Source organism: Pongo abelii, chromosome 20 (assembly GCF_028885655.2).
Source record: "Pongo abelii isolate AG06213 chromosome 20, NHGRI_mPonAbe1-v2.0_pri, whole genome shotgun sequence".
NCBI lineage: Eukaryota > Metazoa > Chordata > Mammalia > Primates > Hominidae > Pongo > Pongo abelii.
The window spans coordinates 59,551,460-59,575,190 of record NC_072005.2 but is presented as its reverse complement, the minus strand read 5'-3'; the positions used below and the strand labels follow the sequence as shown (position 1 = coordinate 59,575,190).

At 39.6% G+C, this 23,731-nt stretch overlaps 1 protein-coding gene and 1 pseudogene across 10 annotated transcripts in view; one reads left to right on the top strand and one right to left on the bottom strand.

The window, feature by feature from the left end:
- PONPYGV1R1803 (vomeronasal 1 receptor ponPygV1R1803) lies at positions 6,756-7,996 on the bottom strand (annotated as a pseudogene).
- Positions 7,168-23,731, top strand: part of ZNF677 (zinc finger protein 677) — a 41,190-nt gene continuing 24,626 nt past the window's right edge. For 2 of the 10 annotated variants that reach the window (XR_008516742.2, XR_010138663.1), the window contains exons 1-4: positions 11,324-11,506; positions 13,179-13,252; positions 14,743-14,812; positions 22,499-22,652. Coding sequence is in view for 8 of the 10 variants with exons in the window: in XM_024238067.3 (XP_024093835.3) it covers positions 14,798-14,812; positions 22,499-22,652 (169 nt within the window). In the remaining 2 variants the exon portion in view is untranslated. The other 8 variants (XM_054541205.2, XM_024238067.3, XM_024238064.3 and 5 more) reach the window with 8 other exon arrangements.

The following is a 23,731-nucleotide window of genomic DNA, read 5'->3' as shown; positions in this document are numbered from 1 at the left end:
ATGAGATTGTTGAAAAAGTTACATGGGCAAGTAGCAATGTGTGATATGACCATTCAAGAAAGTGAAGAAAAAAATGTTCTCCTGTAGTGATGAGGTCATGTGGAGGCGAGGTTTTGTTTAATAACAGAATTGCGTCCCAAGTTATAAAATCTGTATGTTACATCCTCAGACAGATAATAATAATTTAAAATATAACTATATGGAGGGAAATCAGTATATTTAAATCATTTTCATGTAGAAATGGTTACACTGATCAAGAGTGAGACAAAAAATATATTTATGCCAAAATAAAAAACATCACATGAGCGCTGACTATTAAAAAGCAGATGCTGACTGGGCGTGCTGGCTCATGCCTGTAGTCCCAGCACTCTGGGAGGCCAAGGCAGGAGTATGGCTTGAGCCCAGGAGTTCGAGACCATCCTGGGCAACATGTCGGAACCTCATCGCTACTAAAAATATGAAAAAAATTACCTAGGCATGGTAGCACATGCCTGTAGACCCAGGTACTTGGGAGGCTAAGATGGGAGGATCACTTGAAGCCCAGGAAGTGGAGCTTGCAGTGAGCCGAGATCACACCACTGCACTCCAGCCTGGGCTAAGGGAGTGAGACCCTGCCTCAAAGCAAACAAACAAACAACAACAACAACAACAGAAAACCACACACACTCTGTGAGACTGCATAGATTTGAGGATCTAGATCAGTAGATGGTAGACTCTTTTTCTTTATCATGTGAAGATGCCACTTGGCCATGTTGGAAAGAAAGAGATTTGGGGGTTGCGTTTTCCTACCTCTAAGGTGAGCAAGCGAGCACAGACATTCATTTTATTCAAATTTACTTGAAATAGCAGAGAAATGGCTATATTGAGGGAGAAAGTATGAATCCACTCTGTTCATATGGAGATTATGACAGGTAGACTTCCAAAGGAGCAAAATGCTTATGCCCCAATTATAGGAAACAATCTAACATACTGAGTCTTTATTTTCATTATGAAGCTGATGCAAAGTATTAAAGATCCAATAGTTCAACAAACAAAAGGATTTGTTTGACTTAACATATTGAACTTCATAAACAAAAATAAGGAAACATTTTTAACTTGTATGAGGCACTTAGGATTATGTACTGCACACTAGATCACAAAGCAAGATGGAACATACCTGTGTGTATGTTTATAGTAAGTGGCATTATGTTTGCTATCTACCAAGGAATATTAGAAGTGTTTACATTAAGAAATGTAGAAAAATATTAATTATAATAGTGGCAAGTTAAACCAACTATAAAGTCTATTTCATGTGATATTTACATAGCCATGCTAGCTGTTTAATTGGTTAAAATTACATAGAATGTATTTTTCATTATTGTATATTTTTCCTAATGTTTTATGTATCTGTCTAAAATATTCAATTAATTATAGTCAAACAATGTTAGTATAACAAAAATTATTTGTCTGTTTCAGTTTAATGTAATAATGGATATATTCAGGATTATGTTTACCAATTTATTCTGTGTTCTTTACACTTTCCCTATTTTCTTATTCTTTCTATTTTAACTTCTTTGTTTTTAAAACATTTTTAAAACAATTCTACATTTTGCACTTTTGTTTTGAAGGTTTTGTGCTCACTATCTTAGTTTTACATTTTGAAATTACTTCTATAAAGTAATTATAAAGTTATGTAAGTCCTTTAACTTTCACCTTGGCAATATTAGCACATTAAAACACTAACCTATTTACCATCTCCCAGTTCTCTAAATTGTAAGACATGTGCACAGCTCTGTGAAATTTTAAAACCTGAACACATCCCCTGTGTATCTTCTAGATGAAAAAACAGGCTATTCCTGGAACCCAAGGTGTCCCCATGCACTCCTTCCTGTCACGACTCCCAAGGATTCAGCACTATTCAGACATCTCATAGCATCGATCACTTTAATCTGTTTTGCACTTCCTATAAATGGAATCATACAAAATAACCTATTCTGTATCTGGCATCTTGTATATGTTGTTTGTGAATATATCTGTATTTTTGCAGGTGGTTGTGGATCATTCACTAGCATTGCTGCATAGAATTCCATTGTGTAAATATCTATTAACTTAATCATTCCATTCTTGATGTACATGTGAGTAGTTTTCAGTTTGGGGCTATTATGAATAATGCTGGTATATAAATTCTAGAACTTGTGTTTTGGTGACACATGTATGAATTTATTTGAGATATCTTATGGTTTGGTGACACACATATGAATTTATTTGAGATATATATATCTGTATATATATGTGTATATATATCGATATATATATATACAGTAGTAGAATTGTTGTCATAATTTTGTATCCGTTAAGCTGTTTCAGACACTAAGAAATAGTTTTCCAACAGGTTTATACCAATTTTCACAACCCTCAGCAGTGTGAGATCATTAGTTTATCCACATCATGGTCAACGCTTGGTATATTCTGTCATTTTCATTTTAGCCTTCTGGTTAGTGTATTTGGGTACTAGTTAGTGGTTTTATGTGTATTTCCTGAATAGTAAGGCAATTGAGCATATTTTCTTTGTTTATTAGACATTTGGTAACCCCTTTTTTCACTAATTTTTAATTTGTAATTGACACATAATAATAGTACATATTTTGGGGGTATTATGTGATGTTTCAATACATGTATACATTGTATAATAATCAAATGGTGGTAATTACCATATTAATTGCTTTAAACATTTATCATTTCTTTGTAGTGGTGGGAATGCAAATTAGTGAAGCCATTATGGAAAGCAGTTTGGAGATTCTTCAAAAAATTAAAAATAGAACTACCATGTAATCCAGCAAACTTCTCACTGGGTATATGTGCAAAGGAAATGAAATCAGTATGTCAAAGAGATATCTACACTCCCATGTTTATTGCAGCACTATTCACAATAGTCCAGATATGAAATCAACCTAAATGCTCATACAAAGATGAACAAATAAAGAAGTGTGGTATATATACACAATGAAATACTATTCAGCCATAAAACAAAATAAAATCCTGTCATTTGTGGCAACATGCATGAACTTGGAGAACATTATGTTAACTGAAATAAGCCAGACATAGAAAGACAAATACTGCATGATCTCACTCATGTGAGATCTAAAAAAGTTGATTTCATAGAAGTAGAGGGTAGAACAGTGGTTACCAGAGGCCCGGGAGGGAAGGGGTGAGGGGACTGGTGCTGGGAGATGTTCATCAATAGGTACAAAGTTAATTAGACAAGAAGAATAGGTTCTACTACACAGTGAGGTGACTACAGCAAATCACAATGTCATGTATATTTCAAGATAGCTAGAAGAGAAGACTTTGAGTGATAACCTCTTTTTTGAAGACTTTATTAGTTTACTTTGCAATTTTATTTTCTATTATGTGGTTTGTCCCACGCCAGAAAGCTCCCCCAAGCCTTCATGTCTGAATTTTTTATCAGGGTTTAATTACCTAGGCATGGTCGATTAATTCAATGGCCATGAGCTTGAACTCAGTCTCTAGCCTCTTCCCTTCCCAGTGGTCTGGTGGCTGAAAGTTCTTACTTCTAATTACTTCGTTGGTTTCTCTGGTGACAAGCCCTCGTTTTAAAGCTATGTAGGGACCTGTGCCATGAGTCACCTCGTGAACATGACAAAGGCATTCATCATTCAGGAAATTCAAAAAGATTATGAAGCTCTGGGCCAGTCACGGTGGCTCACATCTGTAATCCCAGCACTTTGGGAGGCCATGGCAGGTGGATCGCTGGAGGTCCAGAGTTTAAGACCAGGCTGGCCAACATGGCAAAACCCCATCTCTACTAAAAATACAAAAATTAGCCAGGCGTGGTGCTGTACACCTGTAATCCCAGCTACTTGGGAGGCTGAGGCAGGGGAATTGCTTGAACCCGGAAGGTGGAGGTTGCAGTGAGTTGAGATCAAGCCACAGCACTCCAGCCTGGGCAACAGAGCAAAACTCCATCTCAAAAAAAAAGATTTTGAAGCTCTGTAACAGGAACCAGGATGAAGATGAAGACAAGATATATATTTTTTATTATTCCACAACTCCCAGTGACCACAGCTGCAAAGACTTAAGTAACAAAATTAATTCCTTAGCATTGAATTATATAACAAAATATAAATATCAATGAGTTCATGTTGATATGAATAAATAATTGAACAAACAAATAAATGAAGGAGAAAAGACATATCTTCCTTACAGAAGGATGGCAAATAATCTATGTGGATACCTCCCAGCAGGTGAAGGTTAATTCAATGCCCCTTCCACACAAACACACATGCTCACTTTAAGTGTGTGTGATGGGCTTAGAAACTCCCTTCCAAAGATTAGAGTGTGGAAAGGAATACACAGTAACCATATAGTGAAGAAACTTGACAAACACTGTCTTAACTAACTGATCAAGATTAACATCACCAGAGATAACTCATCCAAATTTCCTTAGACTTCTGACAGTATATGATGTGACAAGTGTGGTCTTCTTCCCCAAAACCCATAAAACTAGTCTATCCATGAGAAAAACAATAGACAAATTCAATTTTAGTGACATTCTAAAAGTAAAACAATGCCCTTCAAATTTGTCAAGATCATGAAAAACAAAAACACAGAGCAAAACAGGCTGGGGAGGCAAGATGACTAAACATAATGTGATGTCCTGGACTGGACCCTGAAAGAGAAAAAAGACTGTGTTAAAACAGGTGAAATATAAATAAAGTCAGTTAAGAGGAATGAACCAACGTTCCTTTCCTAGTCTTGACAAATGTTTCATGGCAACATGTTTACATGAGGGATATTAGGTGATGGATATTTCAGAACTCTCTGTGTTATACTTGCAAATTTTCTCCAGATCTAAAATTATTCTAAAATAAAGTGTTTAATTTAAAAAATTATAACCATTTATAATTTACAGAGGATCATATTAAAATATTTCCTATGTTTGAATTAATATCCTTTTTATTTATTTATTTATTTATTTATTTTTGAGACAGTCTTGCTCTGTTGCCCAGGCTGGAGTGCAGTGGCGCGATCTCCACTCACTGCAAGCTCTGCCTCCCAGGTTCACGCCATTCTCCTGTCTCAGCCTCCCCAGTAGCTGGGACTACAGGCGCCTGCCACCATGCCCGGCTAATTTTTTTGTATTTTTAGTAGAGACCGGGTTTCACCGTATTATCCAGGATGGTCTCGATCTCCTGACCTTGTGATCCACCCGCCTTGGCCTCCCAAAGTGCTGGGATTACAGGCATAAGCCACTACGCCCAGCCTTATCCTTTTATTTCTTTTGAAGATGTTCATTTTGCTTTCTTGGTGACTTCAAAATCAATATAAAACTCTGCATTAGGCCAGGCACAGTGGCTCACACCTGTAATCCCAGCACTTTGGGAGGCCTCGGTGGGCGGATCACTTGAGGTCAGGGGTTTGAGAGCAGCCTGGCCAACATAGTGAACCCTGTCTCTACCAAAAATACAAAAATTAGCCAGGCATGGTGGCGTGCACCTGTAATCCCAGCTAATCGGGAGGCTGAGGCAGGAGAATCAGTTGAACCTGGGAGGCAGAGGTTGCCTGCCTCAGTGAGCTGAGATCGTGCCACTACACTCCAGCCTGGGTAACAGGGAGACTCTGTCTCAAAAAAAAAAAAAAGTTCTGCATTAAACAAAACAAATTCGTGTATTTTGGCTCCAAATTGGTATTCATCTGCTGCTCCAAGACTGATGAAGTTTCTTCCAAAAACTTGTCTCAAGTTGGAAATGAAGAAGTCCATCCTGAAACCTACTTCTTGCCACTATAGCCAGCTGCTATCAAGGCTTAACCCAGAACAATCTGAATATCTCGAAAATCCATTCAATTTTTTCCCACCTGCCAAATCTCTATTTACTTGTTGTCTCCTATCTGCACCCTTTGTTTGTTTTTCAGACAGAGTCTCACTCTGTCACCCAGGCTGGGGTGCAGTGGTACGATCTTGGCTCACTGCAACCTTCACCTCCTGGGTTCAAGTGATTCTCCTGCCTCAGCCTTGCGAGTAGCTGGGGTTACAGGTGCCTGCCATCATGCCAGGCTAAATTTTGTATTTTTAGTAAAGACAGGGTTTCGCCGTGTTGGCCAGGCTGGTCTCGAACTCCTGACCTCAGGTGATCCACCCACCTCAGCCTCCCAAAGTGCTGGGATTACAGGTGTGAGCCACCATGCCCGGCCCCATCTGCACCCTTTGTAAAAGTGAGCTGACACAGCTCCCTATATTCCTTTTTGTCTCTTATGGATCATTCTTCAAATGTTTACCTGGAAATATTTTAATATACTAATCTTTCTCAATAAACATTATCATATTTCGCATGTCCACAGCTTTTTGTGGGATGTAAGGCATAATTTCAAAATGAGGTTTCAAGAGGTCAAATACCCAAACCATAACAACCACCCACATGCTATGCCCATTTATGCAACTGCTATGCCCATTTATACGATTCCAAGCTGGAGTACATCTTAGGAAAATTTAATATCTCAGATTGGACGTTACACATTCAAAGATGTTTTCAGTATCTATACATTATTTCAGGAGTATTTTATGGAATCTGAAGTTCTTCACTGCAATCATTAATAAAAAATACAACTATATGAGTACTCACATGTTAATTACATAAGATTTCATTTACTATGGCTATTATTATTTAGTATTTCACATTGGATAAGTCTCTGTCTTATTCACCCGTCTCTCTGTAGTGAAATCGGCTGGTAATCATTCTTAAGATCCCTTGAGGTCTGAGTGCATCAGTGGCCGAATATGAACCAAGACAGCCAATTCACATTTTCCTGAAATCATCTATTTCTTCTGCAGCAGATACTGCAGAGCCTGGATCTGCTGGGGTCACGGCACATGAGAACAAAAGGGCTAATAGTTGGAAAACAGTCAATGATGACTGCAGCAATGTTCACTAGCCACCAACTGGAATTATCAAAGAGAGCTAAATAAACATAGGTGATGAAGGAAAGGGCGTAACATAATACAAAGGTGCTCACCAATGCAAGGATGCTTTGGATGGCTCTGTTCTCAGGAGAAGAGATGGGGTAGAGATTGTTCCTACAGATGTATTGTACCCACTGTTTGTGCCTGTACAAGACCAAAACGATGGAGCTGCTGGCCCAGAGCATAAGCCCCAGACACAAAACATCATGGAAGGATGTGAATGCTGCATATACTGACTTTGTGACTTCATCACTAAGTGGGGCGGAACAATATCCCAAATCTCCTTTCTTTGTGATGTTGTTGTTGCTCCATTTGCCAGTTGTATAAATAGGAAAAATGGCATTTACCAGCATGTGGAAGGCCCAGCACAGGATATTGGAGAGACCAATGTATTTTGGGGCTTTTACTTTCATCTCTGCCCATCTGGAGTTCCTAGGGTTGATGATGATCACCTGCAAGACACTCAAGAGGCAGGTGCTTCCAATGGACACACCCCTGCCTACCCCGTGTGCATACAAAAGAAATTTGCATCCAAAATAATTGTCAAATTGTTTCAACCCAAAAGTTGCCATGGTCTCTGGGATTCCTCTAGTGAGGATAACCAAGGAATCAGCTACAGTCAGGTGCCTGAGAATCAAATCTGTGGATCTTGGCTTGTATCCTCTAAAGTAAAGGACCATATAATAACATAAGAGTGAAAAATTCCCCAGGATTCCAACAACTACCTGGAATAGTGTAGGGTCCAGCCCCACAGGGTCGGTGGGTTTCTCCCCGTGTGCGGAGACGAGAGAGTGGAGAAATAAAGACACAAGACAAAGAGATAAAAGAAAAGACAGTTGGTCCGGGGGACCACTACCACCAAGATGCGGAGACCGGTAGTGGCCCCGAATGCCAGGCTGCGCTGATATTTATTGGATACAAAGCAAAAGGGGCAGGGTAAGGAGTGTGAGTCATCTCCAATGATAGGTAAGTTCACGTGGGTCACATGTCCACTGGACAGGGGGCTCTTCCCTGCCTGGCAGCCGAGGCAGAGAGAGAGAGGGAGAGAGAGAGACAGCTTATGCCATTATTTCTGCATATCAGAGACTTTTAGTACTTTCACTAATTTGCTACTGCTAACTAAAAGGCAGAGCCAGGTGTACAAGATGGAACATGAAGGCAGACTAGGAGCATGACCACTGAAGCACAGCATCACAGGGAGATGGTTAGGCCTCCGGATAACTGCGGGTGGGCCTGAGTCAGGCCCTCCACAAGAGGTGGAGGAGTAGAGTCTTCTCTAAACTCCCCCGGGGAAAGGGAGACTACCTTTCCCGGTCTGCTAAGTAGCGGGTGTTGTTCCTTGACACTAACGCTACCGCTAGACCATGGTCCGCTTGGCAATGGGTGTCTTCCCAGACGCTGGCGTTACCGCTAGACCAAGGAGCCCTCTGGTGGCCCTGTCTGGGCATAACAGAAGGCTCGCAACTCTTGTCTTCTGGTCACTTCTCACTATGTCTCCTCAGCTCCTATCTCTGTATGGCCTGGCTTTTCCTAGGTTATGATTGTAGAGCAAGGATTATTATAATATTGGAATAAAGAGTAATTGCTACCAACTAATGATTAATGATATTCATATATAATCATGTCTATGATCTAGATCTAGTATAACTCTTGTTGTTTGATATATTTTATTATACTGGAACAGCTCGTGCCCTCGGTCTCTTGCCTCGGCACCTGGGTGGCTTGCCACCCACAAATAGGAAGATCATTCCAATTTTCAGATCCACAGAGGCCATGCTGTCATTTTCCAGCACTCAATATTCAGTAAGCAGAAGGTTCTGCATGGCAACATGAGTTGTGGGCCACATTTTCATGGAAAATCACCTTTCACTTATGACGATTTCTTCCCCCTGAACATTAAAAATGAAATATATAGAGAGATACATTGTTAAGAAATTTCCCAAGTTTCGTGTATTTCTTTTTACAGCACCTACAATGTATGAGTGACTTTTATCAATGCTGTACCTATTCTAACATTTAATATTCACAACTCCATGAGTTAGGAATTCATATTATTCTCCTTTCACCAACTCTAAAAGAGTTTAAGCACAAGGAGTTTAGGTGACTCATTTAAATACCAGAAGAGTGAAGATTTGAACGTGAGTAGCCTGGTTGCAGTAACATTGGTGTTCACTACTACGCTATACTATAATAGTTGCCTAGTTGTGTTCTTCATATATCTATACACACATATATATACATATATACACACACATACATACACACACACCTACATATGTATAAATATTTGTCATGTTCACTTTACAAATTTGGTTTGATAATTTCCTGTTTTTGTCAAAGTATTTATTCTACATATCAATATAACTTATGAGTGAATATTCATAGGTCTTAATAAGTTATAATAAGCACTAAATAATTTTATATGACCCAATGTATTTAATGTGGGTAGATGTTAAGATACCAGCAGAAAAACTCATTTCACTGTCTGCAAAGACTAAAAATACTATGGCACCCATCACGGAAATTAATGTACAAAATTAGGTAGGTTGTGCACTAAAATATGAGACATGAAACATAAAAGGTGATAAAGCATTTTAGGCTAGAAAACAAATTAATCATTTTAAAGATTATGTAACTATATATTTATTATTTTAAAACAACTAACTGAAACTTGAATTAATATTTGATTTGGGAAACCTATGAAAATATAATAATTCTGCAAAATGGAATTTGAAAGTATGGCATCTTGTGCATTTAATACATTGAAAAGAGAAAGAGGCTGGGCGCTATGGCTCACACCTGTAATCCCAGCGCTTTGGGAGGCCAAGATGGGTGGATCACAAGGTCAAAAGATCGAGACCATCCTAGCTAATATGGTGAAACCCCATCTCTATGGGTGAGACTCCATCTCAAAAAAAAAAAATTTAAATATATATATGTATTTTATATGTAAAATAAATAGAATTTTTATATGCGTATGTTTATATGTAAATAACATATATGTATTTTTATGCTAAAATGCACTATCATTTTTTTTCACCCTTCACCTGTTATCAGATGTAATTCCCAGTTACGAAAACAGAGACCCAAAGAGACAGTGGATAGACCTTGGTTTACTTAGATACCCCCATATGGGCTCATCTTCTCTTGGGGAGCCTCCAGTCAATAAGTTTCCTCTCTGGGCCCAAGAGAAATCAATTCAGTTGGCCAGGAGAATTGCCAACCACATATTATGTTAAAAATACTCTTCCAAATAACTGAGAATAAAGACTTTACAGACTACAGGCCAGGAGCGGTGGCTCACGCCTATAACCCCAGCACTTCATGAGGCCCAGGTGGGCAGATCACATGAGCTCAGGAGTCCCAGACCAGCCTGGCTAACATGGTGAAACCCCGTCTCTACTAAAAATGCAAAAATTAGCCAGGCATGGTGGCACACGCCTGTAGTTCCAGATACTCGGGAGGCTGAGGCAGGAAAATCGCTTGACCCAGGAGGCGCTGGTTGCCGTGAGCCGAGATCGCGCCATTACAATCCAGCGTGGGAAACAGAGACTACATCTCAAAATAATAATAAAAATAATAATAACGATAGTATATTAGTAATTAATAACTTAGGCAAAACACAAGATACCAACTCCAATAAATCCAGCACTTGGATTTGTAATTTATCTCAAGAGGTGTGCATTAGGATAATAAAGAAAGGAAAATAAATTTAGATCGATACAAGCAGAACTTTTTGTTCTTTTAAAGCCAAGCCTCAGCCTTCCACCCCCCACAGCCCAGGGTCTGACCCCATAAATTCTCTGGAACTCAGCCCATGGTGCATCTCTGCCTTCTAGGTGACTGGGGAGCAGAAATAAAAATTATGTTCCAGTGAAAGTCAATATAAAATTGTACTCTCCGCACAGGCACAAAAATGCATCTCATTCCAGTTTCCATCACCTACGCAGACAACTCCAGCTTTCGCTTAATTAAATAAAAATTTTAATCGTCCGGATCTCAGAAGTTCCTGGATCCAAGCGCCCCCCTATACCGTCGCCCTCTCCCATTCACCAGGTCCCAGCGCTCGTCCCGCCTCGCAGGACGCGCCTCCTTCGCTCGCAGAAACGTTTTTAAGCAAACCTCTCCCAACTTAAGCTCCGATTCCAATATAAGGGGACTACAGGTCTCTAATTTTTTACTTAGCTAGGCTCCAAACGACACCATAGAGATTCGAGGGAATCCAAAAGTGAAGAATCGAGTAGTGCCGGGCGACAAACAGACCTAAAAAAGTCGCTGGGACGCGCCGAAGCGAGGTCCCGCAGTCCGACCCCTAGGCCCCGCCCCCGCCATTGTCCCCGCCCATTCCGCCATTGTCCCCGCCCATCCTGCCATTGTCCCCGCCCATCCCGCCATTTGCCCGCCCATCCCCGCCATTTGCCCGCCCATCCCCACAGTTGTCCACGCCCTGCCCCTGCCCTTGCCCCTTGCGCCGCCCCAGTGCACTCGCGTACGCGCAGGTTCCTGCCGACCCGGAAGCGGATCTCGCGGGGCTACTGGCGCTCTCGGGTGAGTGAGTCTTCATCTTTCGGGTTCAAGCCTGCTCTTCGCGGGCCTCAGGTTCCCACGCTCCGATGTCGGGTTTTGGGGTCGCCCTGCAGGTTAAAACGCAGAACCTGCTCATTCCTCTCGCGGCGTGGCCCTAAGACGTTCCCAGTCCCGTCGCTCCGAGAGGGTCTGGAGATCTGCGTCCATTTCGGATTAAAATCGTTCTGAAGTGGGTACTGGCCCCGACCTTTTTGCTTTAGGTCAGTGTGGACACCGACCGCCACCGCGTCGTTTCTCTGCTTAAAACTCTTCTCTGACTCCCTCTTGCCTCCGGCTGGTAAAGCCCTCACTTGGGGTGGATACACACCCTTCGCCCTCCTCCAGGGAGAACAGAGGGGAAGCAGAAATGGAGGATAAAGAGGGAGAAATGCGCGAAATTGGAGAGCCATCAGAAACAATAGCAGGGACTGAAAAAAAGGATGCTACGAGCATGGGGCCAAACACTGTGTCAGAGAAGGAGAGGAAGGGAAGCAAAATGGGCAGAAAGGGACAGGAAAACGCCGAAATGGGAAAAAGAAAAGGAAAGAAACAGAAGGTGGAAGAGAGACATTTACAGAGAGGGGGGAAAAAAATCACATAATGGTGGAGAAAGGGGGGGCACCCAAATCCAAGTGAGTGTGGAGTTGATTTAATATGGAACATTAAGTTGTGAGGTACTGATGTGTGGCTCTATAATTAATTTAAAATTTGTTTCATTGTTTGTGCAGAAGAGAATGAAAATTGCAAAACTAGGGTGTGAGGCTTCTGCGTTTTCTAATTATTACATCAGAAGCAACCCTTATTCAGCCAGAGGGTTAACTGACTTAGCTCAGTTAATTCCAGCTCACCCTCTTCCCTTTCTCTGATCTTGAGGAGAGTGAAGAAATGGGAAGAAACTGTGACACTGTATGCTGCTTTTGCAAACAGACATTAACAATATTATTCCCTTCTTTTTTGTGTGTGGCTTGTGTCATTTTCTAAATTTGACGTGTATTCAACTTGTCTTCAATGTAATTCCAGAATTTATTGGATTTTAAAAAATTTTTCAAATTATTTTCTCTTAAATGTATTGTTCAGCTTATGAGGTTTAAATGCTTTCTGTTTCTTTTTTTTTTTTTTTTTTGAAACGGAGCCTCACTCTGTCACCCAGGCCGGAGTGCAGTGGCTTGATCTCGGCTCACTGCAACCTCCGCCTCCAGGGTTCAGGCGATTCTCCTGCCTTAGCCTCCCGAGTGGCTGGGATTACAGGCATGCGCCACCGTGCCCGGCTAATTTGTATTTTTAGTAGAGACGGGATTTTCACCTTGTTAGCCAGGCTGGTCTCGAACTCCTGACCTCAGGTAATCTGTCTCCGCCTCTCAAAGCACTGGGATTACAGGCGTGAGCCACCGCGCCTGGCCTAAACGCTTTCTACTTTTTATCATATATTGGAACTATTCTTTTATGTCTGGTACTTGATTTCACAGTGTTTTCACTCTAAAGTGTTGATAATCTTTTAGCACTTAAAATCTGGTTTAACCAGTTAGTTTAATACAGTTGACCTTGAACAACACCAGTTTGAGCTATGCAGGTCCAACTATACAGGGGATTTTCTTCTACCCCTGCCACTCCTGACACAGCAAAATGAACCCCTTCTCTTCCTTCTCCACTGCAGCCCACACAATATGACCTCAGGGAGGATGCGGGGAAGATGAAGAACTGTGATGATCCACCTCTTCTTAATGAATGGTAAATATATTTTCCCTTCTTTTTGATTTTCATAATCACATTATCTTTTCTCTAGCTTTTTTATAAGAATACAGTATATAATACATGTAACATACAAAATATATGTTAATCAACTGTTTATGTTTTCAGTAGACTTCTGGTCAACAATGGGTTATCAGTAGTTAAGTTTTTGGGGAATCAAAAGTTATACCTGGATTTTTGACTGGGAGTGGGGGAATTAGCACCCCTATCACTGGTGTTGCTCAAGGCTCAGCTGTATTCAGTTTCTTTACTCCCTTATGTCATCTAAAAACCTCCCACTAAGTAGGTGTTCCTCCAGGTCCCCTTTGTCCTTTCTCTGCAAGATGTTGAAGAATGGCCTGGATTGGTGTGGAATTTTATTCCAACAGAGCCCATCTGTTCATAATGAAGAGATTACTCAGCACTAATCTCCACAGCTGACCCCCTTTCATGCTTTCCAAGAGTAATAGCTATTTGTAATTTCATATTTTTGAATATTTTTCTGGAAAAGAATTAAATCCTTGGGATCGATTAAACCCATGAAATAGAAGCTTCTACTCAGGAATGTGAATGGTGATCTGGAAATAAGGACAAACCTTTGCTACTGCCCTATCCAGGCCACCATTTCAGAATTCATTTACAACTGAGTTCTGCTCACTCAACTCAGACCTTTTCCAGGTAACTTGGTGAAATGTCTCCTCTCTCTGAGGCTCAGTGTGCCCACCTGTAACGTGGAGATGATGGGTATACCAGAAATTCTGAATCTGAGCCGATGGGATCTGTGAAATGATTTTCAGGATTGAGCATGTGTCTGCATGTGGCAGTTTTTTGAGAGAGGATGCCCAGTTACAGTTAGTCTTAAATGACTCTGAGACCTCCAAAAATGATGGAAACTACTAGGAAGGGGGTAGGGGCATAAGCTTAGAGATAGGAGAGCTGCTTCTCCCTCAGCTTTTTATTCTTTCTCCCTATCTCTGCATCAGGAGTAAGTCTTAAGTTTTATTATGTCATCTCCTGGCATTAAATCTTTTTATGCTTTCCCCCTGCCTGTGGGACAGAAGTCTAAACTGCTTAGTATGGCTACAGCAGGGATTTGTGGAGCTATGGTGGCCCTTCACCTGTTCCAGTTTTAGGCTTTTATATCCTGCATTGACTGACAGTCAGTGGCTGCTGGCTGCCCAGGGAGAGGCCATGAACTTGGACACAACAGTTTTTCTTGGCTGAGTTTCAAGTGGACAAAGGATAATGCAATTGATGCAGAATGTGTGGGTTTCAGCAAGAAGGGAAAACTTTTTGAAGACATAGGTGGAATAACTCACTTCTTAGTCTCTGTTTAGGAGTTTATTTTTTTCATGAGTTTATTTTCACTCTTGTTGCAGTTGGAAGCTAAGGACCATCTTTTTTCTATATCAAGCCTCTTCCTCTGTGTGTGTGGTAGAGGAAGGGGTGTATTGATTTTAAGCATGAAACAATGTATTTTTGACATACAGACTGACTTACCGGAGAAAGAAACTCAGAGGAAGAGGAAAGAAAGAAGAGGAGGGAATGGCTCTTTCTCAGGTAAAAGTTATGTTCTTGGTTCATTGTTTTGTCCTCTCCTTCCTGAAATGCCATATTTTGGACTTGATAATTTTATCTATCTCTGAAGTGTCCTGACTAACATGTATATTCACACCCAGGGCTTTCCCTCAATTCCGTCTCCACATAGATTCCATCTCACTCTGAAGTGTCCTGACTAACATGTATATTCACACCCAGGGCTTTCCCTCAATTCCATCTCCACATAGATTCCATCTCACTCTGACCCAGTAACATGGAAGTGTGGAAAAGGCTCCATTTAGATGATTGTTCTGGGAAGGGTTTTATGCCTAGGCATGGATTGGGTATGGGGGGCAGGCTCCATGGCGTCAGTGAGGTTGGGTGGTAGTGACTGTTGAGAGACTTCATTTGGATGCCCTTTCAGCCCTTTATAAACCAGAATTAAAGAAGCTGCATATGTAAGTGATATATTAATGTGCACAAATACCTGGAAAACTTTGGAAAAGAAGACTGATGGGGAAACTTGCTTAGCTTGAGTTTATAATACATTTGTAGCTAAACAGTTGAATCAGTGTGTTTCTGGCTCTAAAATATTAATTTGGAATAGAATGGGAAGTTCAGAAGTAGACATTGGGGATGGAGAAGGTAGTCTTTTTTCATAATTGGTTTTAAAATATTAAATCAACATAATTGTCTTAACAGCAGGAGGTTCTTTAAATTCTTCACAGTGCATCCATCTCATGAAGACTCTGCTGTTGATTTAGGAATTCTCATGCAGTGGGTGTTCAGATAAAAATGTCTATAATTGATTATTTTTCTTAATTTTAGTCCAGGGGTAGGTTTGCTATATAGCTAAACTTGTCTCATGGGGGTTTATTGTACAGATTATTTCATCATCCAGATATTAAACCTCGTACCCATTAGTTATTTTTCCTGATCGTCTCCCTCCTCCCACCCTCCATCCCTGATAAGCTCCAGTGTGTGTTGTTTCCCTCTATGTGTCCATGTGTTCTCATCATTTAGCTCCCACTCGTGAGAACATGCAGCATTTAGTTTTCTGTTCCTGTGTTAGTTCGCTAAAGATAATGGGCTCAAGCTCCGTCCATGTTCCTGCAGAAGATGTGATCTCTTTTTTTATGGCTACATAGTATTCCATGGTGTGTGTGTACCACATTTTCTTTATTCAGTCCACCATTGGTGGGCATTTAGGTTGATTCCATGTCTTTGCTATTGTGAGTAGTGCTACAGTGAACATACGCACGTATGTATATGTTCGTGCATGCATGATGGGATTGCTGGGTTGAATGGTAATTCTGTTTTTCGATCTTTGAGGAATCACCGCACTGTCTTCCAGGATGGTTGAACTAATTTACACTTCCACCAACAGTGTGTAAGTGTTCCTTTTTCTCCACAACCTCACCAGCATCCGTTATTTTTTTGACTTTTTAATAATAGCCAAAAGGGGCCGGGTGCGGTGGCTCACACCTGTAATCCCAGCACTTTGGGAGGCTGAGGCGGGTGGATCACCTGAGGTCAGGAGTTCGAGACCAGCCTGACCAACATGGTGAAATCCTGTCTCTACTAAAAATACAAAATTAGCTGGGCATGGTGGCACATGCCTGTAATCCCAGCTACTCGAGAGGCTGAGGCAGGAGAATCGCTTAAACCCGGGAGGCAGAGGTTGCAGTGAATCAATATCGTGCCATTGCACTTTAGCCTGGGCAACAAGAGCAAAACTCCATCTCAAAAAAATAATAATAATAATTAAAAAATAATAGCCAAAAGATGGCTATAATGTAGCTAAGACCTGTGAGCAGAACTTTCTGTCATCAGAGAGGCAGGAGCCAAATTCTGATTACACTACTTGTTAAATACTACATTTCTTTTGTAGTAAACATCACATGATATATATATATATATATATATATATATATATATTTTATGATAAAATGTCATGCAGTGATGCTTAGAGACTAAAAAGTAAAACGTTATGTTGTCCAGTCCACCATCACTCACTATCTCCATCAGGAACTACTGTTCATTCTTTTCAATGGAAGAGAAATCGTAAAAATCATAATTTAATTTTAGAAAATGTTTAGTGAATATTTTCTTGTGATATTCTGTTTTGCAAAATTGTATATTTGTATACTGTATGTCTTTGTTTTGTTTTTATGCTGGTAAACAGAGATAACTTGAGTTTTTACTTTCTCATTGGAGCAATCTCTTACTGAAGACACATTGGTGGTTTACAGTTTTTCTCCGTTATAAAGAATCCGCATTGGCTGCCTCTGAGCAGGCCAGCTGTACTACAGCTGTGTGAGGATTCCTCCAGGTTGGGCAATTTGAAGCATGATTACTGGCTTAATAATGATGCTTCTGAGGAAGCTCAGACATTACACTTACTAAAAAATACTTTAAATCAACTATCTTAACCATGCTCAGAGAGCTGAAGTAAACGGTGGACAAAGAACTGAAGGAAAGTAGGACAACAGTGTTTCAACGAATATCAGTAAAAACATAGAAATTATTAAAAAGTGAAATAGAAGTTTTGGAGCTGAAAAGTATAACGTGAAAATTTCAACTATAAAGTTTCAAGAGTAGATTGACAGAATACAGAATCAGCTAACTTAAACTTTAGGTTAATTGAAATTATTTAATCTGAGCAGAAGAAAGTGAAGAAAAATAAAATGTAAGAAAGCTTTGGGACACCATGAAGCATATGCATGTATGCTTAATAAGAATTTTCAAAGAAAAGGAGAAAGCAAAAGGCAGAAAGAATATTTGAAGAAATAAGAACTGAAACCTCCCAAATATATAAAGAACATGAATCCGTATACCTAGGAAACTCAGTGAACTTTAATTGTGATAAACTTACAGAGATCCACAGCAAGACACATAATCAAACTGTGGAAGGAAAAGAGAATCATGATAGTAGCAACATAGAAATGATTTGTCATGTACAGTGATCCTCAATAAGATTAACAGCCAAATTCTCATCAGAAACTATGGAGGCTAGAAATCAGTGGAATGACATATTCAAAGTTTGAAATGAAAGAACTATCCAGCAGGAATTCAGTATCAGGCAAATTATCCTTCAGAATTGACAGTGAAATTGAGATCCCCAGATAAACAAGAGCTGAGGGAGTTTGCATTAGTAGACTTACCCTGCATGAAATGTTAAACAAAGTCTTTTAGGCTGAAATAAAAGGACACCAGCAGTACCTTAAAGCCATAAGAACAAATTAATACAGGTAAAATACCTACATAGGTATAAATACAAAAGCCAATATTACTGGTTTTTTAAAAAAATTTTTTCTATATGATTTACAAATGTATAAAACAGTAATTGTATATCTGTTACTGGCTGTAAAATGCATAGAGAAGTAATTTTTGACAGTATAAAGAGAACCAGCCAGAGCTATATAGAAACAGAAGTTATGCAATTGAAGCCAACTTAGCATCAATTGAAACTTAATTATTATCAGCTTCTGATGGAAATTTTAATTCCCAGGGCAACCGTTAAGAAAATAACAAAAATGTAAAGAAGGGAACCGAAATGATATACACACACAAACTTATACACACAAAGAAGGAAGTAAGGGAATAATTACAAAACAAAAAAGATAGGCATGTAAAAAACAAATAGCAAAATGGTAAAAGTGGTTCTTTTATCAGTAGTTACTTTAAATATAAGTGGATTAAATTCTCCATTAAAAGGCACTTATTGGAGGAATAATTTTTTAAAACTATGATTTCACTGTGTGATGTTTATAAAAGACTTCCTTTAGAGCTAAAAACACAAATAGGCTGGAAAGTATAATAAAAGGATGTAAAAAGGTATTTCATACAAATATTAAACCTAGCTGGATAGCTATATAGATAGCAGACCAAATAAACTTTAAGTCAAAAATTGATACCAGAGATGTTGAAGGACAGTAAATATTGGGGCTAATCCATCAAGAACATGTAACTGCCATAAAAAATATGGATCAAATATCAAAGCCCCAAATATTTTGGAGCAAAAATTACAAGGAGATACAGTCCTACTATAATAGTTGGAGAATTCAATGCTCTCTGTTTAATAATGGATAGAACAACCAGACAGAAGATTAGTAAGGAAATAAAGGGCTTGAGCAACACTTTAAACCAAGATTATCTAACCCATGGACCACGGACTGCATGTGGCTCAGGATGGCTTTGAATATGACACAACACAAATTTGTAAACTTTCTTAAAACATGAGATTTTTTTGTGATTTTTTTTTTTTTTTTAAAGCTTATCAGGTGTCATTAATGTTAGTGTATTTTATGTGTGGCCCAAGACAATTCTTCTTCCAGTGTGGCCCAGGGAAGCCAAAAGGTTGGACACCGCTGCTGTAAACTACACCAAACAAGCACGGAAAGAAAACTGCACTCAGCAAAAACAGAATCTGCACTCTTGTCAAGTGCACATAGAATATTCTCCAGGATAGACCACGTGTCAGGCCACAGAACAAGTCTCAATACATTTTAAAAAGCTACAACTTATAAAACTGTATTCTCACACCACAATCGAGTGAAATTGGAAATCAATAAAAGGAAAACTGAAAAATTCAGTTTTAAATGAATTTTAACTTCCTTATTGAGGTATGATTGACATAAAAAAGCTATACATATGTAATGTATACAATTTGATGAGCTTGGAGATAAGTATATACCTCTGACACCACCACTGCAATCTGTCATAAACTTATCCATTGCCTCAGAAAGTTTTTTTCCTGCTGTTTTTATTATTTCATATTTTTATAAGAATACAACCTAAGAACTACCGTCTTAACAAATTTTTAAGTATACAATACAGAATTAACTATAAGTACTGTGTTATTCAGGAGATCAGTAGGGCTTTTTCATCTTGTGTAACTGAAACTGATTACTACCTCACCATTTCCCCACCCAGCACCTAGCAACCACCATTCTATCCTCTGTTTCTATGAGTTTTACTGTTTTCAGTTCCTCATATAAGTGGAATCATGTATTTGTTCTCTGTGTGGCCTATTTCACTTATATCACATACTCCATTTTCATTCAGGTAGTCTATAGCAAATAGCAGGATTTCCTTCTTTTTTCAGGCTGAATAATATTCGTGTGTGTGTGTGTGTGTACTACATTTTCTTTATCCAGTCATTCCTCTATGGATATTTAGCCATGACTTGGCTATTAAGAATAAAGCTGCAATAAATATGGAAGTACCTATCTCTCTTCAAGATCCTGATTTTAATTCTTTTGGATATATACCCGGAAGAGTGGAATTACTAGATCATGGTCATTTTTTTTTTTTTTTTTGAGACGGAGTCTCGCTCTGTCACCCAGGCTGGAGTGCAGTGGTGCGATCTTGGCTCACTGCAAGCTCCGCCTCCCGGGTTCCCGCCATTCTCCTGCCTCAGCCTCCCAAGTAGCTAGGACTACAGGTGCCGGCCACCATGCCTGGCTAATTTTTTGTGTTTTTAATAGAGACGAGGTTTCACCATGTTAGCCAGGATGGTCTCAATCTCCTGACCTCGTGATCCGCCCACCTTGGCCTCCTAAAGTGCTGGGATTACAGGCGTGAGCCACTGTGCCCAGCCGGTCATTTTATTTTTATTTTTTCCTGAGATGGAGTCTTCCTCTGTTGCCCACGCTGGAATGCAGTGGCGTGATCTCGGCTCAGTGCACCTGCTGCCTCCCCAGTTCAAACAATTCTCCTGTCTCAGCCTCCTGAGTAGCTGGGATTACAGGCGCCCGCCACCAGGCCCAGCTAATTTTTATGTTTTTAATAGAGATGAGGTTTCACCATGTTGGCCAGGCTGGTCTTGAACTTCTGATCTCATGATCCGCCCACCTCGGCCTCCCAAAGTGCTGGGATTACGGGTGTGAGCCACCACGCCCGGCCTATTTTTAATTTTTGAGGAACCTCCACACTATTTCCATAGCGGCTGCACTAATTCATACTTTGACCAACATTGTACAACAGTTCCCTTTTCTCCACATCCTAGACATTGCTTGTCCTTTTTTTTCTTTAATGGTCATCCTAATAGATGTGATATCATATTACATTGTTGATTTGCATTTTCCTGGTGATTAGTGATATTGAGCACCTTTTCATGTACCTAATGGCCATTTTTATATTCTCTTTGGAAAAAATGTCTGTTCAGCTCTTTTGTCCATTTTTTATTGGGTAATTGGTTTTTTTGGCTCTTGAGTTGTAGGAGTTCCTTAATATTTTTTGGATATTAACCCCTTCTCAGGTATATAGTTTGCAAATATTTTCCCATTCCATAAGTTGCCTTTTTGTTTTGTTGGTTGTTTCTTTTGGTGTGCACAAGTGTTTTGGTTTGATGTAGTCCCACTGGTCTATTTTTCCTTTTCTTGCCTGCGCTTTTGGTATTATATCCAAGAAATCATTGCCAAGATAATGTCAAGAACATTTTCCCCTATGTTTTCTTCTAGGAGTTTTACAATTTCAGGTAAAACTAAAGACACAAGGTAAATTGAGTAAATTTACCTTGAGTCTTTAGTCAGTTTTGAGTTTATTTTTATTTGTGGCGTAAGATAAGCATCCAGTTTCATTCTTTTGCATTTGAGTGTACAGATTTCCTGTTCTTGATACACTTGTCAAAGATCAGTTGATTGTATATGTGTGAGTTTATTTCTGGGCTTTGTATTCTAGTCCTTTTGTTTTGTGTGTCTATTTTATGCCAGTACCATACTGTTTTGATTACCATACCTTTGTAATATACTTTGAAATCAGGAAGTGTGATACTCCAGCTTTGATATTCTTGCTCAAAATTGCTTTGGCTCTTTTGGGTCTTTATAGTTCTATATGAATTTTAGGATTATTTCTTATATTTTTGTAAAAAGTGTCACTGTGATTTTGATAGGGATTGCATTGACTCTGTAGATTTCTTTGGATAATATGGACATTTTCATAGTATTAATTTTCTAAGTTCTTGAACATAGAATATCTTTCCATTTATTTGTTTTGTCTGCTTTAATTTCCTTCATTAGTATTTTATAGTTTGCAGCATGCAAGTCATTTACCTATTTGGTTAAGCTTATTTCATGTTAAAGTCACATGGGGAGTGACTGCTTAATGGGTATGGCATTTCTTTTGGAGTTGATAAAAGTGTTTTTGAACTAGACAGAGGTGGTGGTGTATAACTTTGTGAATGTACTAAATGCCACTGAATTGTACTTTAAAATGGCTAATTTATTTATTTTATTTTGAGGTGAAGTCTTGCTCTGTCTCCCAGACTGGGGTGCAGTGGCATGATCACTGCCCACTGCAGTCTCCACCTCCCAGGTGCAAGTGATCCTCCCACCTCAGCCTTCTGAGTAGCTGGGACCACAGGCCCATGCCACTGTGCCCAGCTAATTTTTAAAATTTTTTTGTAGAGATGAAGGCTCACTTCGTTGCCCAGACTGGTCTCAAACTCCTGAGCTCAAGCAGTCCTCCTGCCTCAGCCTCTCAAAGTGCTGAAATTACAGGTGTGAGCCACTGCACCCAGCCTAAAATAGCTAATTTTATGTTATGTGAATTTCATCTCAGTTTAAAAAAAATAAAATTAGGGATATATAAGTTGCTTGCATTAACTCACATAAATCAGTGAATATGTACACCTCTTTTCTGTCATTTAGTGTAAAAATAAGAAATTTTCCTGTGCCCACTTGGTGAAGTGTGTTTTTATTTCAGGGACTGTTTACATTCAAGGATGTGGCCATAGAATTCTCTCAAGAGGAGTGGGAGTGCCTGGACCCCGCCCAGAGGGCCTTGTACAGGGACGTGATGTTGGAGAACTACAGGAACCTGCTCTCTCTGGATGAGGATAACATCCCTCCAGAAAACGGTAACCACCCTTGTACATCTTTGCATTTTTCCTTGTGAGTCTCTTGGGAGCCCCCGATATGCTTGTCTGAATCCGATCCCTGTTCTAAAAGGGGAGATTGAAACTTTTTGATTCAGAGTGGAAAGGCTTCATAATGTAGCATATAGACTTTAAACTTCCCCTTTCTTCAGAAGTTCTGCACATAATCAGGTTTGATGAGTAGTGGTTCCAGAACATCAGTACTTACAAAACCTTATGGAAAACATTTTAAAGTGTCTGGTACCATGGTTTTATCCCTGTGCCTTTGATTCAGTAGTTTTTTCAGAGTCTGCATATTTAAAATAATCACTAAGCATTAAGAAAAGGCAGTGAGTTGGCTAATTTATGAAATTGTTTTGGGAAATAGTTTTCCAGACCAATCTGTAATGTCCTCTCTTCATAGCTGAACAAAGGGCTGGGAATGTATCCAGGAAAAGCACAGCATACCATGTTCCTTTTTTCTTTATAAGTTGAAATCTTTCCTGAGCTGAATATTATGTTCATTTTGGAGCGTAGGAAAGAGTCCTAGAGTATGGAAAGTGAAGTAAAAATAGGGAAAAAATCAGGTAGGTCGGAATGTGAGCACAAATAAGCGCTCAGATGGCCACAGAGTAAGCTACTCCATTGAGTATTGTTTGGAAAACTCTGCAAATGGAAAAGATCAGTGGGAAAACAAAAGTGTTTCTTATGAGCTCTCAAAGGAAAGTCCACACCCCCTCCTACTGTCCCCCAACACAGTTACTCAAATGTGTAAAAGGTTGAACTCCCACTGTCCCATGATGCCCCAACTCATGCAGACACAAAAGCAAAGGTGCTGTCATGACCTACAATACTCTGTTTGGCCCCTCTGACCATTTTGGTCTCTTGGTTTTGAGAGGGACTGAAATGGCTGTTTTTAAGGACTCTCTTTTTGTGTATATAATTTCATCTGATGTGTGGTTTTCAGTCTGTACAGATCAGAGCTGGGGCCTTTGTAGCCCTGGCTCCAGAACCTGTTCAGTTTCTATTTCCATTTCTTATACCTGCAAGAACTTTTCAGGAAAATGGGAAAACAATGGCTC